The sequence below is a fragment of the Gymnoscopelus microlampas genome (genome assembly GCF_963454915.1).
Source record: "Gymnoscopelus microlampas genome assembly, chromosome: 23".
Classification (NCBI taxonomy): domain Eukaryota; kingdom Metazoa; phylum Chordata; class Actinopteri; order Myctophiformes; family Myctophidae; genus Gymnoscopelus; species Gymnoscopelus microlampas.
The window spans coordinates 5,633,872-5,660,101 of NC_139960.1; the positions used below are offsets into that span (position 1 = coordinate 5,633,872).

At 44.2% G+C, this 26,230-nt stretch overlaps 1 protein-coding gene and 1 long non-coding RNA gene across 2 annotated transcripts; both read right to left on the reverse strand.

Annotated features, from left to right (window-relative positions):
* Nucleotides 1–1,078: 1,078 nt before the first annotated feature.
* On the reverse strand, nt 1,079–22,086 carry LOC311039456. The gene is made up of 3 exons (XR_014600169.1): nt 21,290–22,086; nt 3,152–3,636; nt 1,079–1,880 (listed from the first exon to the last, which is right to left on the reverse strand). It is a non-coding gene; the product is annotated as an uncharacterized lncRNA (long non-coding RNA).
* A 126-nt stretch (nt 22,087–22,212) lies between these two features.
* Nucleotides 22,213–26,030, reverse strand: LOC311039454 (shaker-related potassium channel tsha2). The gene has a single exon (XM_084049344.1). It carries the CDS (start codon nt 25,955–25,957, stop codon nt 24,485–24,487), a length of 1,473 nt encoding a protein of 490 aa, XP_083905470.1. The 5' UTR covers nt 25,958–26,030; the 3' UTR covers nt 22,213–24,484.
* Between the last annotated feature and the right edge of the window lie 200 nt (nt 26,031–26,230).

The window sequence follows — 26,230 nt, forward strand, 5'->3', positions numbered from 1 at the left end:
TCCTTCAACTCATTTTGCATTGAAATGGGGACAGTGGGAACAACTTTGCACGCCTGAACTCTGGGATTCGAGCTCATTTTAAGCTTCGGTGAAAGAAAATACAGCAAATACATGATGTATTTAATTTCAACTAAAAGAAAAGAGAAGAAAAAGCAGTGTTGCTTTTTCGCCGAGGCATAAATTATAGGATGGACAGTGAATGATGGAATCGTCCTGCGAGCCCTAAACTTTGCTCTGACAAGGACAGGATTAGTAATGTTTAGTGGATGATGTCTCCCCAAAATTATTTGTTTGGAACAAACCCTTGAGATGAACCGTCTCGTTTTCAAGGGGTTCCACAAACATGGCCACCGCAATGCACGGCGATAGGAATAGGAATGCAAGGCCTGTCAAAGCCTGTTCATCTGACCACGTAGACTACACAGTAAAGTCCCTCAGTGTTCATTTATCCCTTTCTAACTCAGAGAGACTACAAATCGTTGTTGTCGGGCAGAATCCTCCTATCTCCATATTTTCACTTCAGTATCGGCAACTTTGCAGGCGATTTTTTTAACCTCTTCCAACCTGGCGTCCTTATTTTGGGCATTTCATCACAGGTTTTCAAAAATAGCAAGATCAGCTATTGTTGACTTTGAAAAAGTCAGCAACAAGAGTTAAATGAACACCAGGGATTTCACATGGATGGAGGGTAACTGCGGCACTCACACCTGAAATAAGTTAGTGTTTGCGTGTATGCATATGTGCGTGCATGCGTGTGTGTGTGTGTGTGTGCGTGTGTCTGTCTGTCTGTCTGTGTGTCTGTCTGTCTTTGTGTGTATTGCACATAGCCAGACTACGTTGATGGGCATCGCCTACAGCATTGGTTCTCAAAGTGGGGTCCGGGGACCCCCAGGGGTCCTTGAGGGAGTTCCAGGGGGTCCCCAGCTAAATGATAGATTAGGCACCAAATGGTCCCTTATGGGTCTGTAACTCTGAGAGCGTACAAATGGAACCAAATGGACCCTAACGGGTCCATTTGGTTCCATTTGTACACTCTCAGAGTTAAATTGACATTGATTTTACAATATAAATTGCGGTCCAAGTGATAGAAATGCCATTAAATGGGGCTCTGTAGCCCTAATACATGTCAAACTGGGGGTCCTTGAAATTAAAATGGTTGAGAATCACTGCTAGAGCCGTAAAAAATCTTCTCTTATGGGGGTCCCTGGCATATCTTTTGAAATGGGGGTCCGCAGGCTAATAAGTGTCAATTTGGGGGTCCTTGACATGAAAATGTTTGCGAACCACTGGCCTACAGTATCTGATCCCAACTGATCGGTGCCTTTTCCTTAAATGAAGCATTTGTCTCCCATAACTTTTCTAGATTATACTCATGAGAATCGTAAGGTTCTTATGATATTGTTTTACATTAAGTTGGGCTATTGTTACAGTGGACTAAAGTGGATGAAAGGTGGTGACAGTAAGGTGTTGTTTCTGGGTGACACGGCCTCGGACGGTGGGCGGACCTATCTAAAGATTAATGAATCAATTAATATATTCATTCATTAACAATTACTATCATTGTTTCTGGAATACCAAATGTCATTCATGTTAAAGCTTGTGTTGAAATGAGTGGACACTGAGGTAGATGCTATTGATAACCGATACAGCATTCTTATTAAAAGAAACTAAACAAAAAACAGAAAGCAATCGGAGACATTCAAATTATATATATATATTTAAAAAATCATGTTAAATACCTGCAACAAATATGTATATTCCTGCACCAACATTCTTTGAAGAACAGAACAGGGCTTTTTAAGTTTGATTCTGTGGGCGGGCAGCCTTTTTTCCCCTTCCCCTTCCTCTTCTTCTTTTTGTTTTTTTCAGGCTATCCGCTGCTGTTTTTCAAGGCAAAAAAAACAAAACAAGTTAATATATATATATTTTCAAATAATAATGAAGGAACCCAAAACAAAAATACATTAATTAGCACATTTTCTTTTTTCTTTTTCTTTTTTACAAATTTAAAAAATAAGTCACCAGTTTAACCAAAATCCCCTTTCATATAAAACATATATACCGTTATGTCACTTAAAAAAAAATAGAGATTTAACAATGTGAAGTGCACCGAACAGAACAGATAAAGTGTTATTTCAATGAACTTATACAGTATTCATATTGTATTCATATTGTATCGTTGAGCTGAATTTGTTCCCATGTGTTCAGGCTGACCAGTGACAGCGGCAGGGCCGCATTAACCGTGGAACCTAGTGGAACTTGTGTTCCACGGCCCGCAGCAAGCAGGGCCCTGTGAGAATTGTGTATTTAATTCTTGTGTATTTAAAGATTGTTTTTGTATTTATATTGGTCAAATAGAACCGAATTAGACCGAATTAGACCCGAATTAGACCCGAATAATTTGCGCGCGTGTGTGAAATTACACCGCTGGGGGGGCCTTTGGTTTTGTGGTGTTCCACGGCCCTGAGGGGTCTTAATGCGGCCCTGGACAGCGGTGATCTGTCCACACAGAATCCAAATGTGTTTTTTTCCCCTGTTGCAACATGCTCTGCTCTTCAAGCATGCGATAATATGGTTTTGGTAAAGAATATTGATATGCAAATGTACAGAGAGAGCATGTTCTTGCGTACCTTTTATAGCACAAGTTCACACACGCCGTGCCTGTTTGCCAGGGCTGGGTGATATGGACCAGATCAAATATCATGATATTCTTGACTAAAATATATATATCAAGTAGATATCAATACTGTGACAATAATATCAGAATTCAACCATCATTTATTTCCGAAACCTTTCAGAAATTTGCGAACAAGCCGATCTACAGCCTCACAACGCGGGTTGTAAGCTTATTAGATCAGCTGTTTTCGAAAGATTTGTTAACAATTTTGAAAGCATAAAATACGCCATATCACCATATTACCATATAGTCTCTTATCACGATATCGATATATTATCGACACATTGCACAGCCCTATAGTTTGTTGTTCTACATAAGGAGGAGAACCCCTCCCCCCCACCCCACCCTCCACCCACCCGAAAGACCAGAACCAATGTAATCTTTAAGCACATTAACGGTTCCCGCGATCACACTGTAAATACATGTCATAGATGATTCAAGTAACTTCTCCCGTGCCTCGTCCGGTGGACTCACATCGTCGCCACGTTTCGCTCCCGTATTTCGTCCCACTGTTATCGTTTTTTCTTTCGTTTGTTTCAAGTTCGTAATGTAAAAAAGGCATCGTCATCGAAGAGTGTGTATGCGTCTTTTTTTTTTTTTTTTTGCCATCCACAGTTTTGTCTGGAAGGGAGGATGTGGGTACAGGGGGTGGGGGGGGTTTGAGGCCTGTGTTGACTTTCATCTGTAGTGTATCCTCTTGGCCCAGAAGGCCCATCTGCTGCCGCGAGGTGGGAGACGGTGGCCGGGGCAATGCCTCCCTGCGTTTTAGGGGGGGAAACCCCCTTGCTTCTGTACAGTGGGTCCACTTCAGTGTGACTGACTTTGTATGTTTTTTGTTGTTGTTTGTTTGTTTCTGCGTCTTTCTTTCTTTCTTTTTTAGGTGTACTTGACACGGCTCCATGAAGGAAGGGAGTGGGGGGACAGGGGTGTTGAGGGGGGTGTTGCTCGTCATTCTTCCCCTGAAAACCAAAAAAAGAGAACAATCTGGTTCAGTTTTTGACAGCTTGTGGTTAAGGCATGTGCACACACACACACACACACATAGACATCAAAGGAGGCTTTGAGCCCCTGCCCTTTTACCCGTATGTAAAAAGTGCCCTCTTCAGATCATGTATTCAGCATTTACTATGGTGAAAGAAATGCAAATGCTCCCTTTCCATGCCATGCCCGAAGGCAGCATGCAAGAGAATTGCCTTTTCTCCTGAACTTGAACGGAATATTCTATGTGTAGAAATCCTTGCTTTATAACGCATCTCCAGTAAAGGCTTGATTATTCTTAGTTCAGTGCCGTGTTGCACACCAAAAATAGCTGATCTATAAGCTTGCGTTGTGAGCTTGTAGGTATACGGGCTAAAAATGTTTAAAAAAAAAAAGAAGAATCAGTCCAAAAGTGCACTACTAGACATTTCAGACCATGTCCCTCTAATATTCAATGCACATCTCTGTTGTGATTACAGTATTCCTCAAAAGAAGGTCCAATACAGGATTTATTCATTCTCAATCAACACATTAACCCTATAGCATCTATTCTGGGTATGTCACAATAGGCGAATATTTGCTGAAAATACCCAACCTACATTCTCACAACGTGTTGTGAGCATGTAGATGGGTTATTTTCCGCGAAGGGATTTGGTGTGTCAAAGGGGAAATGATTACATCATAGCCATTTAGTTCTCATCCAGACATGTATGCTTGCAACATTTTGTCAACAACCCACCAAATTGATATTTTGGACCCCCACCTGCAAAGATTTTCTGCCAGGTACCCCCATTAGAGAAGATTTGTGCTTTTTCAAAATGATTCAAAATTTCAACCGATTTTCTAGATTTGTCTTTTTTTTTCTTTCCCCGAAAATAGCTGATCTACAAGTTCACAACTACAACACGCTGCATCATGACGCATTGTGAGCTTGTAGATCTGCTATTTTTCAAAAGCCGAAGTGTAAAATACAGTTAAAGAGGTTAAACTGATTTTGTTTAACTAACTTAGCTGGGGACCCCTGAAAACCCCTCAAGGACCCACGGGGGTCCCCGGACCCCACTTGGAGAGCCACTGATTTAGAGAACCCTCCCCAACAAACCCCAACTGCAGAGCTACCCTTCTGAACTGCTCTTACACAAGTCAGGAACCAATAGACTTTAGACAACATTCCACTATATTCATGGTAGGTAGTCTGTTGAACCTGAGCAATTAAATCATGGTGAAGCTCAGGTGGGCGTCTAGCCATGCATGGACCAGAGCAGCAGAGCCAACCAGCAAGGCAGTGTAGACACTAAACCAGAAGACAAATAAACATTAGTGAACAAATAAAGCAATATTGCTGTAGTAGACTGAGTCGTGCATCTGTGCAAGCACATAACAGTGTCCAACCATCTTGCAACTAATGTTACTTGAACCCTATAGGCTCTATGCATAGCAGCCATATTATCACTTCCTTCACAGGTGTTACCAATGATACTAATGAAGGCTCTGTTCCATTTAGTGTAACACAGTGACCCCCATAACTCTGAGAGTGTACAAATGGAACCAAATGGACCCGTAAGCTGAGGGTCCATTTGGTTCCATTTGTACACTCTCAGAGTTACACACCCGTAAGAAGTGTTTCCAGTGAGCCAACATGCACAATATCAGCACCCTGACTCTGTTTGACCAGAATGGAACAGAGCCTTCATTAGTATCATTGGTAACATCTGTGAATTTCTTCACAATATGGCTGCTGTGCATAGAGCCTATTGCGTCCCTATTCTGGGGCGAACATTTGTTGAAAATAGCATCTAAAGCTTACGGTGTGAGCTTTTAGATCGGCTAATTTCAGCAAAGAGATTTGGTGTAAGGTGAGGAAAAGGAGGGGACCAATTACAGAATCATTTCTGAACTGTCAAGTTCACTGAGTGCCGCGCTACGAGCTTGTAGATCTGCTATTTTTGAAAATGTGTTCAAATGTGTGCAGATCTTTGAATATATATATTTTTAAAGCGAACATTTTTAACTCAAATCTTTGCTTCTGGGGGGTCCCTGGAACAAAATATTTTGATGGGGGTCCGCGGCCAAATACATATAATTTTGGGGGTCCTTGACATGAAAACGATTGAGCACCACTGATATAGAAACATACGTTTTTCAGAAAACTGTCGGGATTTAGGAGACATGTAGAATCGGCTTCAGGTCTGAATGGGTTAAGACTACTAACCATTCAGACATACACCTATACTGTAAATATGAACCAGACCCCACGTCCTACTAGAGCAGCAGTGAGATATATAGGCTACGGTCAGCATACTGTATTGTTAGAGGAGAGAGAGAGAGAAAGAGACCGTGACAGTGTTTCCCAGGCTCTGGGCTGTCCTGCTACAATGACTGTCTGTCACAACACATAAACCGCACCACACACCAACCCGGGGAGGTGACGCGGCACGCTGCATTGTCACCACGCTGCGTCGCGGAGCAACCAAAATGTCCTCTCCTCAAACCACTGGCACTCTCTCAAGCCCCGAACGGACAGATAGGCGGCTGCAGTTATGATTTGACCCCAAAAAAATTGCAACAAAAGGTTTCTCAATGGTTTATTGTAATATCAGGTGTACTTAATAACATATCAAAAGTTTACCAAAATCGGACCACTAGAAAGGTCCGATTTTCAAAATGGCCGCCGTCAGATCCTTAAAATACCATTACTCCTGTATTATTCATCCTAGACAAGTAATTTTTGTGCCTAACCCCAGGTTTTGGTGATCTTGGATCTAATTAGCATAATATAAATTATATTCAAGTGATTACAAGTATAGAATTATAGAGCAATTGGTTATAAGCATGGTTATAAGCATATTTAACAATGTAATTGGACATTTCTCCCTTTTCTACGTGCCATAATGCCCAGGATTGGTGAATTCATCACCTATACATGAATTCACTGTTGAAGCTTTCAGGAGATTTCTTTTGATAACAATAAGGAATAAATTCATTATTATTGGGTGGTACTGTGACATTTGTAAAAACATGGCTGTAACTCACAGACTGGGAATGTTACACAAATCTTGGAAGAAATTCCTTACAGAGAAGTTTCTTCACTATTTTGTTTGTAAAGGTGTCTGCCAAAAAAATAAATAATAATCCTAGTCCCCTAGGGCAGTGGTTCCCAAACTGGAGGTCAGCCCCCCCCCCCCCCCCCCCCAGATCATTAGCTTAATATGCATCATTGTTTTCCCACTCAACAGTAAACAAACCAACATACTATATAAGTGTATACAGTGTATCTGCACATTTCCAAAGTGACAACTTAATCACTCTTAAGACCTTTTTAATAACAAATTGGCCAAATTCTCAAATATTACAGTGGAGAGAAATGGCCCCTTATGGGCCTGGAGAGGATGTGCAAGACAGTACAGAGCTATCACAACATGTATCTAGTGTCTGCTGTCTTGGGTGTCTAGGCAGGGGTGGTGGAGGAGTGTGGTGCGGAGAGGGTTCAGATTTGCTTGTCACAGACATCTTCTTATTCCTGAGATTGTAGTAGTTGTGTGGGGTTTTTGTGCAAAATTCATTTCACATGTCTTTTATTTTGTGATTGGTACTGCTATAGCAATAACCTTGAACCTTGATCTTTTTTTCTGGATAATTTTAACATCAAGAAGGCATAGGAGACAGCCCATGACGCCCTGGGCTCCAATCTCCCATAGAATCCCGATCTAACCGACCTCCACGCTGTGTCCCTGCTGCTATCCAACAAACAAGCATTGCTTTCTGTATACACCTAATGTTAGACTATTTTTTTTTGTTCTGGAGAGGGGAAAGGACGCTCTGAGCCATAATGATAAGTCACTAAGTCACCGACTCTCCTGTGAGCCAGTCCGACATAGGGACACCCCTGTCTGCCTGACACACAGTCATGCACCACATGGTCTTACAACCACCACTATGGGGGGTCCCTCCTCACTAACTATGGCCACTCACGAGTGCCATAGGGCATAGGAGCCAGCATGGAGGTCCACTTGGGACCAGTGGGACTATCCAGTGAGCCAGGCGACATAGGGACACTCCTCTCAGCCTAACGCATAAGCTTAATTTCTGCCTCCTCCTCACTCCGTCCTCCAGCGTGACTTAGAAATTGTTTGCATCCCAAATGCTAATTTGCTTTTGGACTTGCTGAGAACCAGGTGAGCGCAGGCTCCCTAAGCCACTTGGAGTGAAATATGGCAAGATACAAGTACTGTATATTTTTCATGTATCGTTTGCGGAACTGTCTTTGTTGAAATGCGTGGTGGCATATAATTTCTCCTCCTCCACATGACAACCCTCCGAGCTCCGAAATAGTCCAGCAATCCAACTGTGTGACACGTCATAATTGCTGTCACTTAAAAATTACGCTCCTTGCTTCCTCACCTCCTGCCTCCGAGGCAGGGCTAAGGCGGGAGTGGAGGACTTGATGATGGACACTTGAATATTGGAATTTGGCTATCGCGATGCACAACGTGGAGGTCTTAGAACTACCACCACAGGGGCCGACAAGCCCCATTCTCTTTAACTGCATATGAGCACTCGTCCTGAGCTCCCAAGTGCCCCACTATAGCTTTAACATGTCTGAGCCAACTGTTGGAGGTTTTGCACCTCGGACATGGGGGAGAGAAGCTCAGGGTCTCCTTGGCTCCTATAACTTTGCTCTTCTGTGCTCCAAGTGCCCAGGGAGCAATCCAGTGACCCCCACTCCCCATACTCCCCTCCACCCACCTGAGGGGAACCCTAGGCCCTCTAAACTCTACACCAGACCCCCTTTTACCTCCTCACACAACACCTACCCCGCATACTCACCTCTGCCTAGGCCCCCAGTAGAGACATGGGTTTTGACAGCTCTTCACTAACCTCCGTAGCCACCCCCACCCCTCTTTACTCACTCACACTGATTGCCTTCCTAATGTGTTAAAAAGTTCTTCAAAAATCTATTTATTGTTTTTCAAAATCTTGTGTCTACAAGATGACACTTTGATTCACATTTGATCCACAGAGCTATCCAAAACCTTTCAATATTGCATGCAATACTATATCAACTGACAATATTCTCTTTCTCTGCCATGCACCTTCTGAATGACAAAAATGAAAATTGTGACTTGTGTTTTAAGGATATCTTGAAGCCTTGTTCCAGTAAAAAAAAATAGAACTAGTTTATTGCATAATTAGTTTAGTTAACTTGAAACGGGTGACCATTTCAGAGGGTTTTAATAGAGTCACAAACAAAATATTGGATTTCACAATTATCTAATTGTATCTCTGCAATTTGGACAATTCCATTGGATTTCTAGGCCCCCAAAATATAGGGTAAGACACAAAAAGTACTTGTCTAGGATAAATAATGAAGGAGTTAGGTTATTTTAAAGATTTTTTGGCCATCTTGGACGCCATCTTGAAAATAACACCTTTCCAGTGCTCAAACTTTGGTAAACTTTGAGTATGTTATTAAGGACACCTAATACTGCAAGAAACAGTTGAAAAACGTTTTGTTGCAATTAGTTTTGGGTTAGGTGCTTTTTTTTCATAACTGCAGCCGCCTAAGAAGGCTGATGTAGGCTACTACTATATGTGCGTCAGAGGAAACCCTGAATTCTCAATCACACTTGACTTGCTGTCCCTTACTGCAGTGGTTCCCAACCTTTTTATTTTCCCCTGGAGACCCCCCCCCCATTTTTACATCTTACCCCCCTCCACACACACACACACACACACACACACACACACACACACACACACACACACACACACACACACACACACACACACACACACACACACACACACACACACATACAAACTTGCATGCACATACAAACGTACACGCACTCATGCACGTACGGTCGTTCGCATGCACAATCTTGTGTTTTTCCAACATGTTAAGGTATAGTTCCTATATAGTATAGTTAAAAAAGCCTCATGTTGCGAGCTTGCAGATGTGCTATTTTCGCTACTTTTCAATCTTTTCGAAACATCTTGAAATAAAATAAAAAAATTGATTCCTTTTGATAATATGATGACCCCAAAAAAGCAAGTTTGATTTTGTGAAACAACGTTTAAAAATTTGGACCACCTCCGAACAGACCAGGCCTCCGGCCCCCGGCCCCCGCATACATACGATCCTACTGAGACCAGCCTTTACAGGTTGGTGAGACTGAGAACTGGTCAAACGGAGCCTTTCTCGGGGGGGTGCTTACCTGTACGTACGCACACACACATGCAGTCCCACGGGCACACACGCACACATGAACACACACACATGCCTGCACAACCTTTAACCCTGTCGTCCCTCCGGCGGGGATCTCGGCCGTTTTTGCATTTTTCAGACAAACAAACAAGTGTACACCTACAGTACCTAGGCAAGCTATATACCATTTTAAAGGGACAGGTCTTGTGATTGATGCAAGCTATTCCAAGATGGCATCATAACTGACGCTACAATCAATGCCGAAGTCCGACATACACAAACAAACTAACATTCACAAAGCTACAGCGACTTAAGTTCAAAATAGGGGTGGCCATAGCTGAGTGGTTAGTGAGCCCGCCTAGGGAGCCAGAGGCCCTGGTTGCCCCAGGTTCGATTCCAGGCCAGCCCAGCATATGTGTTGATGAAATGAAATTTGTCCCTGAGCAAGACTCTTAACCCCTAATTGCTCACAGGTTCTCATTGGAAACAAGACCGCAAGGACTTTCATGAACGACCTGTTAAAAGGAATTATCCTTATCCTTAGTTTAATTCTACTCCACCAATATGAAATATGTTCTTACTTCGGGGAAGAGTATGATCCAATCCAGTGATATATAAAATCCAAACCATGTTTTTCCATCAATAAACCAATAAAACCCCCATAGGGCATAGCAGTGGTGGACATTTTCTGGTTCCACTCAAAAAAATAACATACATTTTTCCCATAGAGATTTCCAAAAATATTTATATCAATTATTTTATGCCTAGAATCAAGCCATCCAGGCTCCTGGTGAATCATGACCATAAAACATTTGATTCTGTGAAAAACTAATTTTGAAAACCGCAAAACAAATTAGATTTTAATTAAATTATTAAATATATATATATATCATATTAAATACTTAAGTAATCATATGTATTTTTTTCACAGAATCAAATGGTTTATGGTCATGGGCAAGTTAAGGCTTCATACTGTGGCCACATTGTGTTTTCCAGCTCATATACACTATGATAATAGCAGTGTTACGCAGGCATCTATTTATAGAAAATATTTAGGCGAGAAATAAAAAAACCTTCTATTCCAGTAAGTTCAAACTTGTATAACTCAATGTCAGTTGCACATAGGGTTGATTCTTTTTGTTGGGGGAAAAATACCCAACCTACATGCTCACAACGTTACCTTTAAAATGAGACCATGCCCATGCATCTATTCCAAATGGTTCAAGAACAACAATCAATTGACTTTGGGTATGCTGTGTATAGCTGTTTTTTTTTGCAAATTATACAGGATTGTTAACAGGTTAAAACCAGGAAAGCTCTGTGTAATTTTAGATTTGAGCTAAAAAGCATTATTTTATACTTTGCCTATTCAAAAATAGCAGATCTACAAGCTCACTTCGTGCTGCGCTACGAGCTTGTAGATCTGCTATTTTTTTTAAATTGTAAACATTTATGCACATCTTTTAATATAAATATATTTAAAGCAACATTTTTTAACTCAAATCTTTGCTTCTGGGGGTCCCTGGAACAAAATATTTTGAGATGGGGGTCGGTGGCCAAATACAAATGATTTTGGGGGTCCTTGACATGAAAAAGTTTGAGCACCACTCATAGCCTATAGCAATGTAGGTTTTTCAGAAAACTGTTAGGATTTAGAAGACATTTTTAGAATCGGATTCAGGTCTTAATGGGTTAAGGCATCCATCCCCCATGCCATGCTTCCACACATGCATGCCTCTCAAATACTGGTGCCTATAAGCCTTGAGAACCGTGGCGTGCCGTGCATGCCTCACACACACACGCACACGCACACATGCGTTTGTATTACTATATTGTGAGGACATCAGCATTTTAGGATGGTGATTTTAGGAATGTTTTTTTTTTTTCGTTTTTTTACCCTAATCGCAAACCCAAAGATAGAATACCTACGAGCTCACACACTGTGACGCGTTGAGCTTGTAGATCATGTATTGATCATCCTAACTATAAGCCTAACTCTAACTCTAAAAATCTGTTTTTAACCATGAAACTGCCATTTCTGTTGTGAGGACCAGGAAAATTGTCTAGTTGTCCAATTATGAGACATTTTGCTAGTATAGAAATACACACACACACACACACACACACACACACACACACACACACACACACACACACACACACACACACACACACACACACACACACACACACACACACACACACACACACACACACACACAGAGAGAGAGAAGCATATGCACACATGCAGAGCCAGAAAACGGCGTGCACACATCACACTATGTTCGCCCACGCATTTGCTCAACTGCAAGTAAACAAAACCCTCTTCCTTCCCGGGGTTTCTCATACTGTTACACACACTCATGCACACAAGACTCCCTTCACATGCACAACATTAATGTTTGTGGAGATCTGCGTGCATGCGCGTGCTTACGTGTCTATGTGCAGTGCACACAAAATTGTGTTTGCATACACCGTGTTCACACGCTTGCTCTTTTGCATGTTCAAATCCTAATTTGTAATCATTTGTTCTCCCTCACTCGCATGCACACACGCATGCACACACAGTGGCGTGCACAGACATTTTGAGGGGCAGGTGCTCAAGTAAATTATACTTTTTTTGTTTACTTGGTCTGCTCTTTTTTCCCTCTACACCTATACCTCTTTGCCAAAAATAGCAGATCTACAAGCCCACAACGCCTCGCGCTGTGGGCTAAAGTTCTCCACAGAAAAGGGATGCTAGGTTTCGAGTGGTTATGGTAAAAAGAAAAATCATATCACATAAAGATTTGGCGGACCCCCTGTAGTAACTCTGAGGACCCCCTAGGGGTCCCAGACCCCTGCTGTAAACTGGGAAAACAAACTTTCTTTTTTTTTCTTTTTTTTTAAAGGGCAAGAGGGCAAAGGGCAGGTGCTCTATCACCACCTAGAGTCTACCTGTGCACGTCCCTGTCCTGTGCACACACGCACGCATGAACACAGGGTTTGATTATCCTTTTTTAACCAGGACTTGAACCCAGGTCGCACATGTCTACTCTCTTCCAAGACAGAACCCCGAGCTGTTCAGTGGTGGAAAGTAACTAAGTACATGTACTCAAGTACTGTACTTAAGTACAATGTTGAGGTATTTCAAGTATATATGCTGCATATACAGTATGCCATATCCAGGTTCATATGTGCATATATGTGGATATATAGGAAATATATTTCTCATATATAGCTTATACATGCATAAATGTAGAGATATGTAGGCGGCCAATATCAAATATGTCACATATATGATAAACATAATATGTTGCATATATAAAAACCTATATATTGTTCATATATTTCCTTTGCCCCCCCCCCCCCCCATTGCCTATGAGCAACAGTACTTGAGTAAAAAAGCTCTATTACTCTCTGCCTCTGTTCCTCACCACACTGGTTTTATGTCGTCATTGTGAGGACGGCTGTCTTAGTTTCAGTGCCAGCTATGTCTGCGTGCCGCGGCAACGAATGTAACCCAACACCAGGGCCATAAACCACTTGGCATTATGTTGTGTGTTATTGTGAGCCCGTCACCATGGTGGCCACAACTCACACATTGTCACTGTCGGGCAGAAACCTTGTATCTCTGTAGTCAGAGAAAATAGCAGATCTACAAGCTTGTAGATCGGATATTTTCACTATTTTAAAATGTTTTTCAAATAATTAAAAAACATAAGTTTGTTGGAAGTTTGTTTCCACCCAACTAATAGTAAATACCCTGTGCTGTACTCAACCGCAGTACTTCAAATGTATAGATACTCATGGTCAAATATTGCTCAAGTGAACTTGAGTTAAAGTATTCAAGTATTCAAAAATATATTCTTTCAAAAATGTAATAAAATACGTAAAGGTAGTGTAAAAAGAAAAACACTTAATTTTTCTTTCATTTCCGCTGTACATTCTGATAGTAGTCATTTCTGTAGAGTGTGTCTCCCTCTCTCTCCAGCTCTTTAATAAACAGAAAAGACATACACTTCCAAGTGGGTTGACAATGGGTTGACAATTTCAGCCAATCAGGAGAGAGTACCCATTCATCAGCTTCAATTTGATAGTGTTTGATGGTGATAATTCTCTCTCCTGATTGGATCAAATCAGTATCCTGACCTGAAAATGCATTTTCTGTTTGCTAAAGAGCTGGAGAGAGGGGGATACCTCTGTTACTGAACAAACACTCTGTAGCAATGATTACTATCAGAATATAGAGCTATTTAACTTATTTACTGTTTATGTTATTATTTTAACAGAAACATATCACTTACTGTACCTTAAGTATTCAAAAGTACAAATTACAATGTACATTTTCTTTTTAACATCAGTGCATCGCTGTATTGAACTTAAAGAGGGGGGGAAATAAAAATAGTGAAGATAACCTATCTACAACTCATCATGATGTGTTGTGACCTTTTTTCAGAGTATTTGCAGAGCTATTTTCACTCTTTTTAAAATAGAGCTTAAAGGGGGAGTTCACCCAAAAAATGACTTATTTTCTATCAATTGCACACCCTATGAAGCCTTGAATCCATGGATTCTTTTTTGTTTTTGTCGCATTCCTAAGCTAATAATTTGATTCCTGTCTCCTACCGGCTAATGTATCCGGTAGGAGACACAAAGTAGATTATTTCTCCTGTCTCCTACCGGAAATACTGTGTGTGTGTGTGTGTGTGTGTGTGTGTGTGTGTGTGTGTGTGTGTGTGTGTGTGTGTGTGTGTGTGTGTGTGTGTGTGTGTGTGTGTGTGTGTGTGTGTGTGTGTGTGTGTGTGTGTGTGTGTGTGTGTGTGTGTGTGTGTAGTTTCCCATCCCTGTACACATGGTGGATGTCCACTACTTACTACATGTGACAGGTTGGTTGGGTCCAAAGGTCACGGTTATTTAAAGTGCTGGATTTATCGATTCCCTCTTTAATCCCCAGACTTATGTCACTTATGTTTGATGAATTGCTGTCATGTGACTCTCTGTTGTCACCCTGCCCCCTGTCACGCCTCCTCGGTGGCAGGTATGTGTGAGTTGTAGCCACCATACAGTGGTGGACAGTAAGTAGACTACATTTACTTGAGTACTGTACTTAAGTACCTTTTTTGAGCAACCATACTTTACTTGAGCATTAGGGGTAGTTTTATGTTTTGGTAGCTTATGACTTTCACTGCTCTACATCTCAAATACAAATTGTGCTTTTGACTCCTCACATTTCTAGCAAGGGACCCCCGGGTGCCAAACAAAACAATTAATAAAATAAATATGATGAATGAACCACTTAAAGGAGGAGTTCACCCAAAACATGACTTATTTTCTATCAATTACACACCCCATGAAGCCACACGCACGCACGCACATACACACCCACTGAGATGGGAAACTACATACTGTACCTACACAAACACACACACACACACACACACACACACACACACACACACACACACACACACACACACACACACACACACACACACACACACACACACACACACACACACACACACACACACACACACACACACACACAGACAGACACACACAGACACACTGAGATGGGAAACTATACACACACACACACACACACACACACACACACACACACACACACACACACACACACACACACACACACACACACACACACACACACACACACACACACAGGTGTTGTGTGTGCGTCTCACTGGCTATGTTTGGTTTAAAACATCTATCTCTTTCTTCCAGGTTGAGAAATAGCGTGTGTGTGTGCGTGTGCGTGCGCGCGTCCGTGCGTGCGTGCGCGTGTGTGTACTTGTATCACTAGTGAGGGCCAAAGGTCCCCACAACAAGTATATTAGAATTTGAGAAACGGACATAGACCTCACAAGAGAAATGGTTCCTGTATGGTAAAGATTCAGGTTAGGCCTTCAGTTAGGCATTTAGAGGTTATAGGGTTAGGTGTTGGGGTTAACGTTATGCAGGATTTATACTTAGTTGCGTGCCGGTGTGTCACGCACTGTAAAACAGCTGATCCACAAGCTTGTCGATCGGCTATTTTCAGCGAAAGCTTTTCCCCACAATAACAGAAAACAGAGAAGACACTAGTATTGAGCTCATAGCACGGCACGAGTGCCGCACTACGAGCTTGTAGATCTGCTGTTTTAGAAAAATCGTATATATATTTTTAAAGCGAACATTTTTAACTCAAATCTTTGCTTTCGGGGGGTCCCTGGAACAAGATATTTTGAGATGGCGGTCTGCGGCCAAATACATATTATTTTGGGGGTCCTTGACATGAAAAGGTCTGAGAACCACTGATATAGCACCATAGGTTTTTTTTTTTTTTTTAACTGTTAGGATTTAGAAGACATTTGTAGAATTGGCCTCAGGTCTTAATGGGTTAAGTGGTTAAGGTTAGGGACAAAATGCAAAAGAAAAAAACTATGATAATAAATAAAAAAATCATTTCTAAAATTGCCTCCCTAAAATGTTGACATCCTCACAAGTATACTAATACAAACACGTGCGTGCGTCCGTGTGCGTCCACAGTGTATGAGTGCGTGCGTGTGTGAGTGCGTGCGTGCGTGTGTGAGTGTGTGCGTGTGTGTGTGAGTGCGTGCGCGTGTGTGTGTGAGTGCGTGCGCGCGCAGTGGTCTCTGTTTTGAGTCTTGGGGACAGATTCCCTCAGCGGTGACAAAGACACTAACAATAGCTGTCAGTGTGTTGTAACCCTGCCCTGTCAACAGCCTAGTGTCATCCAAGGGGAGACCTGTTTACCGGGCGTGCACATTGATTGCATATGCTGGGTCAGGACAAGTAGGGCAGTGGGGGAGGGGAGGATGGGGGGGGGGGGGGGGTCAGGGAGGAGGAAATCTCTCCAAACCTTCTTCAGGGGAAACACATCACACTGGGTTCACTCATGCGTGCGTGCATGTGTGTGTGTGTGCGTGTGCGTGCATGCATCTGTGTGTACGTGTACTTTGAAATGTATAGTGGAGTGAAAGGAAAAATTACAAATACTCAAGTAAAGTACAGATACTCAAAACAACTACTTAAGTACTCAAGTAAATGTACTTTCGTTACAGTCCACCACTGCCGTAGCCTTTCATTCAGGTTTGTGGATGAGATACTGCATCGCGCAACGACAGTCGCTGTAGAATCCATTCTCAGATCTGTGGTGCCCACAGTTTATTCCTAACATCAGTTACCTAGCGACCGAACCCCCCCCCCCCCCCACACGCACGCACGCACGCACGCACGCACGCACGCACGCACGCACGCACGCACGCACACACACACACACACACACACACACACACACACACACACACACACACACACACACACACACACACACACACACACACACACACACACACACACACACACACACCTCCTCTACTTCCTGTGTAGTGGTTCTCAACCATTTTTACATTTCAAGGACCCCCAGTTTGATCTATATTTATTAGCCCACAGACCCCTTATCCAATGCCATTTATTTCTTTGTACCTCAGTGTTAAAAGAACATTTTGTCCATTATCAACCATTTCTTCGTATAATTGGTCCTCACTAATGTGCATATGCTATAAGATGGCACCATTTCTGTCTCATCTGAGGGCTGTGGACAGGTCATAAACCGGCCTACCAGTGAAATCGTCAATGAGGATAGAAACTACAACCTTTCTCTTACTGGGAAGTTAGCATGCTATAATGGAGTGAAAATTTAAATGAAATCTTCTTTGAAATGACCTACCGATGATGTCACAGATATGCAGATGTATTTATTTATTTTTTATCATTTTGATCCCATTTTTTCACCCAGTGCCAATTTCCTATGTAATCCTGGACGCTACTCTCCCTCTGTCGGACTAGGGAGAGCCCAGAACTGAGCTCATGCCTCCTTCAATGCATGAGGAGCTAGCAAGCCGCTTCTTATCACCTGACAGGGGGAGCTTCCCCGGTAGGACGAAGCGTGTGGAAGGAACACGTTATTCCAACCAGTTCCTTGGGTATGGGCACTGATGACGTGGAGGAGGGGACACGCCCCCAGCGCCCACAGCGTCCCCGGCGGGAATCGAACCCAGGACCTTCTGGCTGTGAGGCGACAGGGCTACCGACTGCGCCACCGTGCCCCAGATAGGCGGATTTCTGAACTGTCCGCAGCCATCCTCTGAGACACAGACCAAATAGACAGAGAACGTACTGATGCCATACGGGTCCATCTGTGCGCTCTCGGAGTTACAGACCCGTTAAGTGTCCGTTTTGGACCCCTGGTGGTCCCTGGACCGGACCTTTTGAGAACCAGTGCTGTAGAGAGACATCTAAGGCCCTGTTCAGACGGACATCCCAAATCCAGCTCAAATCTGATTTTCTATCCAGATTGGAGTTGCGTTGTTTTTATGCCATCGCAACAGCAAAAAAAAACAAACACATGCAAAATCAGATTTGAATCACATTCCTTAGCCTTGTTCAGACTGCATTAAACCAATCCGGCTCCAATATGGATATAGGAAATCAGATTTGGGTCTGGATTTGGGCCACCAGTCTGAACAGGGCCTCTGCGACACAAGGCGGAGCATACAGTACGCCTCACACCTCACTTCGTGGAGCATTCGCTTCAGTGGAGTGCAGGACAGGTTTCAATCGCATATCAGGCTTTGTTTCTGTGACATAACCTTACAAAGATGCATGCACACTCTCCTACAGACCCAATACCATGACTGACTGCTGTACAACAGTGTTCCTCAAACACTTTCATGTCAAAGAACCTCAAAATGGACATGTAGGCTATATGAACAGTTTGGGGCTAGAGTCCCCCCATAAGAGAAGATGTTTTGTTAGATTAGACATTAGAACTGTCTATATACTGGTGGGGAGATAACAGAGGAGAGAGTGAAACCCATGAATAGTGATTCTCATTCATTCTCTCAATTGGCTAACAGGTGAAATAACAGTGAAATCAACCGCTTTTCAGCCTGGTGCATATATGTTGGGCATGTCTTTATAGGTGAAAATGCAAAAAGAAAATTAACTAAAATCAGATCTACAAGGTCACAAGATGTCGCAATGCGGCACCTTGTGACCTTGTAGATCTGCTATTTTAGCTACTTCTGAACATTTTTTCCAAAGTATAAAACTTTGAGCAGTTAAACTCATCCATGATTTTGCTGGGGAACCCCCTGGAACTCCCTCAAGGACCACCTGACAGTCCCCCCGGACCCCACTTTGAGAACCCCTGCTCTAACAGTATAGGACCCCTATCAGAGATGGAGAGCCATGGGCTGCAATGCATGCAGTCCAAACGCCAGCAAAACAGCATTATATTATAAAAGGCGGACACTCCCACCTAGCGGCCAGAACGGGGTAGTGCGCCTCTGCATGACTCATCGCTTGTCTCTCAACAGCTGCACTCAGACATTGGTTACAAAATGTACCAGCTGACTTGTGCTGCACAGCAACATGGCAGAGCATCGCTCTGTCTGCTCTGTCTCCTTGGGAAAGGGGAACAAAATGGCATGTCAGTGTCTTAGGTGGGGTGGGGTGGGGGGAGAAAGGGGCTACTCTTCATTTATATTCAAGATAAACAGGGAGCAGGGCCCCTGAAACTTCAGCGCATGTTGTTCGTCGACATGGCGTGCATGACTGTCAGTATTCATTTATTTTTATCCATCTATCGCATCCCTAGCAGTCAGCCCTATAGGGCTGGGTATTGGCAGGTACACTCACCATACGATGTGTATTTCAATACAGGAGTCACAAGGGGCTACGCACCCTGATACAATATGTTGACCGTTAATAGCAATGATGGAAACAAGTAGATCAAACTGCGTAGATATGATGCTATATAGATATTATGCTTCCGGTGATAAACCCGCCCCACATTTGCTTACTGGGCCCTGATTGGTCCCTCACAACTTCGGAAGGGAGAGAAATCCAATCTCTATAAGCTCTATGCACAGCAGCCATATTGGAAAGAAATTGGGCCTCTTCTTACTTCCTTCACAGGTGTTACCAATGATACTAATGAAGGCTCTGTTCCATTCTGGTCAGGGTGCTGATATCGTGCATGTTGTTGGCTCACTAGAAACACTCCATTTTGGTTCCTTAATGGCCCCTTATGGTGGGTGTGTAACTCTGAGAGTGTACAAATGGAACCAAAAGGACCCTTACGGGTCCATTTGGTTCCATTTGTACACTCTCCCTTACGGGTCCATTTGGTTCCATTTGTACACTCTCAGAGTTATGGGGGTCCTTGAAAATAAGACAACCACTATGCCACACTAAATGGAACAGAGCCTTAATTAGTATCATTGGTAACACCCGTGAAGGAAGTAAGAAGAGGCCCAATTCATTCCCAATATGGCTCCTGTGCATAGAGCCTGTTGAGAGGGGCCAGACCTAATCTGCCAAGGGCGATTTTCTTTTTTGCAATGACAAATTGGTCTGGAACGAGGCTAGACCAAAATGCCACAGCAAGGCACATATTGGCTTTGAAAGTGACAGGAGCTATAGCTTTAGTTTCTCTGCTTAGTTTAGTTTTTTTTCCATGTCCTCTCCGGTCTCCTCTCACTCCTTTCTACCTCTACATCAGTGGTTCTCAACCTGTGGGCCGGGACCCACTGGCAGCCCATGAGGATATTGCAATTGGGCCCCCAAAATAATTGGCAACACTTTTTAAAGACAACATAATTCATTCATTCACAATCGATTGGGTGAGCCGCAAACGCAACTAATAACCACTGCTCTACAGCATAGGGATTTGCCAGTGTGTAGGGTAGGGGCTCAGCTCAATACAAAACAAAATCTTTGAAAAAAACAACAAAAACTAAATATTGCGACACAGGTCTCTTGCTATACTGCACGATACAATGCGGACATCACCGATATACGTGACCCCATATTGAACATTTTGAGCGCAGCCCTACTCAGAACCCATGAGCTAACAGGTAGGCAAACAAATAACATTATTATAGCGCACCGAAGTCTGACATCACTGCTGCTGGAGGGCACTATACCCCTCGGTCACAGTATTATTTTTTGTATTTGAATTCCCATGGAGGAATCTTATATTGTGTCATATAAGAACTGCGTTCCAAAAATAAACAAACCACCCCGGCGGTTTTACTCATATGGATGTGAAGCATCAACTTACGATGAAAAAGTACTAATTTATCCAAAGAACAAATTTAGTTTTTCTCCAAACACAGACTTTATCAAATGTAACTCAATGTCATAGACCTGACAAAATTGCCGGGGCAGTTTGCTTATTTTTTTAACAGAGTTCTTATGACGCGATCTAAGATTTGCCTATGCGAATTCCAATACAAAAAATAACACGGTGACCCAGGGCTATAGTGTGGGAGTGACGTCAGGACTCCTGTACTCTATTGTCTGGAGCTCAGCGGCTGCATGGTGCTTATTGGTGCAGCGTCGACACTACTCACCTCTGTGCAAGATCGCCCGACAAGGTGACCAGCCGCCAAAGGGTGACAAATCCAATGGACCGTTACAGTTCAGAGCTTGAAGAGCTGTGTGTGTGCTGTGTGTGTGTGTGTGTGTGTGTGTGTGTGTGTGTGTGTGTGTGTGTGTGTGTGTGTGTGTGTGTGTGTGTGTGTGTGTGTGTGTGTGTGTGTGTGTGTGTGTGTGTGAAGCCAGGATTTCCCATTCTTAGGCCTCTCGTCTCTCCTCTGATAATCCCAACAGTCTCAAGGTGACTTCTGAATCACAGTGAAAGGCCTTCTTCTCGGGGGCCTGTTTACTCCATGTCTCAGTATTCCTCCGTTCCAGTGGGTGATTTGTAACTCGGTGTCCTTGTGGTCCATGATTAAGGTGCTATAATGGCTGAGGTGGTAGTGGTGGCGGCCGTGTGTGACCTTCAAAACATGTGACATATTTAAGTTGTTGCTGTTTCACATGATGGCATTGGTTGGTTCCCAGCCTAGTGGATCCATTATGGTGATCCAGATCGATCGATATAATAAACGTGCTCTGACAATGCACGCGGCCCACCCATCTGACCAAATGGGTGGTCCGCAAAACACCTTTTGACAGGGACGTGCACAGATAGACTCTAGGTGGTGCTAGAGCACCTGCCCTTTGCCCTCTTGACCAGAAGTGCCCTTTTGAAAAAAAGAAAAAGAAAACTTTTTTTTTTTCCAGTTTACAGCAGGGGTCTTCAACAGGGGGTCCTCAGAGTTACTACAGGGGGTCCGCCAAATCTTTATGTGATATGATTTTTCTTTTTACCATAACCACTCGAGGTCCCTTTTCTGATGAGAACTTTAGCCAAAAATAGCAGATCTACAAGCCCACAACGCCTCGCAGCGCGAGGCGTTGTGGGCTTGTAGATCGGCTATTTTTGGCAAAGAGGTATAGGTATAGAGGGAAAAAAGAGCAGACCAAGTAAACAAAAAAAAAGTAGAATTTACTTGAGCACCTGCCCCTCAAAATGTCTGTGCACGCCACTGCCTTTTGAGATTTTCAAGTAAATTAGATCCATGATCGGCTGATCCAGAAAAGGTTGGGAACCTGCTGCCATTATGGAATTGATTGGATGTTTTCAGTCAGTGTATAGGGTGTCTTTGCATGGTAGCCAGAGGGACGGGCTGCTCGCCTGAGCTATACTCGGTTTGCGAGCCGCCTTTGTTTTGCTTGTCGTTTGGATTAATCGCTCGAGCGACATATGTGGGTCATGCTCTCAGCTTGCCTAAGGTGCGCATGGATAACACGCCTAAATCTTATCTATAGCTGCCAAAATATGTATTTACTACATTTTCACACAATATTAATACATGTCAGTGATGTAAAGCAACATGGAAAGCGAGCAGGCAACGTGATGGATGGTGGCCTTGTCTTTTCTCTACAGTTTGTTCTTGTTTTTTCCCCCCCTATTATTCCAATCACAGAGAGACAAGTCTGGAACGTTGCTATAGAAACTGCATCCACGGGCAACTGCAGGGAACCTTTGGCGCCACAAGGTGTCACTCTTGTTTAACAAGTGCTGCGTTTATTTTTTTCCCACCTTAATATCCTGGCATTCAGAAATACTAGAGGTTTAGATTATATTAAGCTCTTATCATCAATGCAACATTCCAGAATGTAAATTTAAACTATTTAAAATAGTTTTTGTTCTTTCCTTCAACAATTGCAATATGATTGTTTTGTTTCTTGTACACAGTGCTGAAAATGGTCAATAGCCTATTACAACAATGACACGCAATAGAAAGAGGAGCAACTAATTAGCATTAGCCTTGATCGATTGATCGATCCCTATAGGCTACTAGTCTGATATAGCAGTGGTTTTCAACCCTTTTCATATCAAGGTCCATTATTTATTCTGCATTTGAGCCACGGAGCACCATTTGATGAGATTTAACCTCTCAGACCCAAATCTTAGAATATTTTGTTATCGTTGGATACGATTTTGTCCACAATTCCATGCTGTGTTGATGTTGGTACTATAGGAGAGATGACAGGCAAACGTTGATCAAAAGGATCCAAATGGACCCGTTTCATTTTACACTCTCAAGAGTTAAAGATATACAGTATACGGGTCCATTTGGTTACCAACTCTCCATCATTTAGCTGGGGACCACCTGGAAGGTCCCTCAAGGACCCCCAGTGGTCCCCGGACCACTGGTTGAGAACCACTGTGATATATCTAAAGCGCAACAATTGAATAAGACGCCATGGGACGCAGCACAGCTATGGAACACGCACAGTCACAGACGCTCTTATATAGGACGGTTCCTTTGCCAAAAAAAGGCAAATATATTACTCCACATAGCAGCGTGTTATAACAGGGACCTATACCTATGTTATGTTCTATAGCAACACATGCAGAGCTGGAGAAAAGCAACGAATGGCGAGCGCGCCTTTGGCATGATACAAATAAATGAATGCATTATGCATGTAAAAGACAATAGAAATAACAGGTGTCCAATCCCACTGTGTCCATAATAACGCTAACACACCACCACCACCAACACGAGCCATGTATACATCATTCTATAGATTAATTGGTCCTATTATTGTTATAGTCTCTCTGTTAGGCTACTTCAGACAGATCAGTAAAATCAAATGTAAACTTTGAAACACTAAAACTTACGATTTATAGGGTTAATAAATTACTAAGAATGGTTTCATAAAGTGCTTTACGAGGCTGATAATATTATTTCCCAAGCTTTGCTTTTTCATATATATTTTTCAACCTTTCAACAATGACGCGCACATAACGGAAGACTTGAGAGTGTGTGTGTGTGTGTGTGTGTGTGTGTGTGTGTGTGTGTGTGTGTGTGTGTGTGTGTGTGTGTGTGTGTGTGTGTGTGTGTGTGTGTGTGTGTGTGTGTGTGTGTGTGTGTGTGTGTGTGTGTGTGTGTGTGTGTGTGTGGGGGGGGGGGGGGGGGGGTTGTATGCTATGAATATTCTTAAACCACAGTTTCCATGATCCTTCTGTTGCAATATTCTGGCAAATCATTCCTTCCTCGTGCGTGCGTGTGTCGGGGATGCCAGTCAGAAATAAGAGCAAGCCAGGGCTCAGAATGGAGATGTATACGCGCTGAAAGAAACGCACGTTTCATCAGCTCAACAACCACTGCTTTTCCACTGTGACAGTGGGTATACATACTGTCTGTTACTAATCATACATCAGTGAGCTTCCCAGTGAAAGCCTTCTGCGGGCTGCAGTTGGTGTATTTAATGGAGTCCGCGTCCTCGCTGTTGTCCATGTAGTCTGACTTGTAGTTGAGCGACTGCTTGCTGTCGCTCTTCTGAAACTCGCCAAACTGCGGCTGCTGGCCGCAGGTGACGTGCGTGTACTGGAACTGCTCCTCGTGCTCTGTCTCCCGGTGGTAGAAGTAGTTGAAGTTGGACACGATGACGGGCACGGGCAGCGCGATGGTGAGCACGCCGGCGATGGCGCACAGCGAGCCCACGATCTTGCCGCCGATGGTGACCGGGCACATGTCCCCGTAGCCCACCGTGGTCATGGACACCACCGCCCACCAGAAGGCGTCCGGGATGCTGGAGAAGCCGCTCTCCGGGTCGTCGGTCTCGGCGAAGTACACCGCGCTGGAGAACAGGATGACGCCGATGAAGAGGAAGAAGATGAGCAGGCCCAGCTCCCTCATGCTGGCCTGCAGGGTCTTCCCCAGGATCTGGAGGCCCTTGGAGTGTCTGGACAGCTTGAAGATGCGGAACACCCGCACCAGGCGGATGACTCGCAGGATGGCCAGCGACATGGCCTGCTGGCCGTTTCCCTGGTGCTCCGCCAGCTCCAGGCCCAGCGTGATGAAGTAGGGCATGATGGCCACGATGTCGATGGTGTTCATGATGTTCTTGAAGAACGCGGGCTTGCTCGGGCACGCCGCGAAGCGCACCAGCAGCTCGAAGGAGAACCAGATGATGCACAGCGTCTCCACGATGAAGAAGGGGTCCGTGAACGGGTTGGGCTTCTTCTTTGCGCCCGCGGTGCCGTTCACGGCGGCGCCGGCGTCCAAGTCCAAGTCCTTGCCGTCCTCCCTGAACTCGGGCAACGTCTCCAGGCAGAAGATGACGATGGAGATCAGGATGACCAGCACGGAGACTATCGCGATGCCCCTGGCGGGGCCCGAGCTCTCCGGGTACTCGAACAGCAGCCAGACCTGCCTCTGGAACTCGTTGTCCGGCAGCGGCCGCACCTCCTCCTTGATGAAGCCCTCGTCCTCCTTGAAGTTCTCGATGACCTCCTCGCCCAGCTCGTAGAACTTGATCTCCTCCATGAAGATGTCCACCGGCACGTTGACGGGTCTGCGGAGCCTGCCGCCCGACTGGTAGAAGTAGAGCACGGCGTCGAAGCTGGGCCGGTTCCGGTCGAAGAAGTACTCGTTCCTCAGCGGGTCGAAGAAGCGCATCCTCTTGCGCGGGTCCCCCAGCAGGGTGGTCGGGAACTGCGCCAGCGTCTTCAGCTGCGTCTCGAAGCGCAGCCCGGAGATGTTGATGACCACCCGCTCGCAGCACTCCTGCAGATCGTGCTCGTCGTGGCTCTCGTGGCGCTCCGGGTCGTACACAGCATCCTGGGAAAGGGCGGCCAGTGCCACGGTCTCATCCAGGTTCTCTCCGGGCACTACAGTCATCTTTCTCCCCCAAAAAAGGGCAACGCCGCTGCTCCTCGCGCCACCACCGCGGTCCCTGCTGCGCCTCGCGTCCTCCTCTCCCTCTCTCCCCCTGTCTGTCTCTCCCTCCCCCCTGTCTCTCCCTCCCCCCCCCTGTCTCTCTCTCTCTCTCTCCTTGTCTGTCTCTCTCTCCCCCCTGTCTGTGTCTGTCTCTCCCCTGTCTCTGCCTGTCTCTGTCTCTTGTCTCGCCCCGTGCGTATTTTCTTTGTCGAATTACCAAAACGCTCGCCCCAA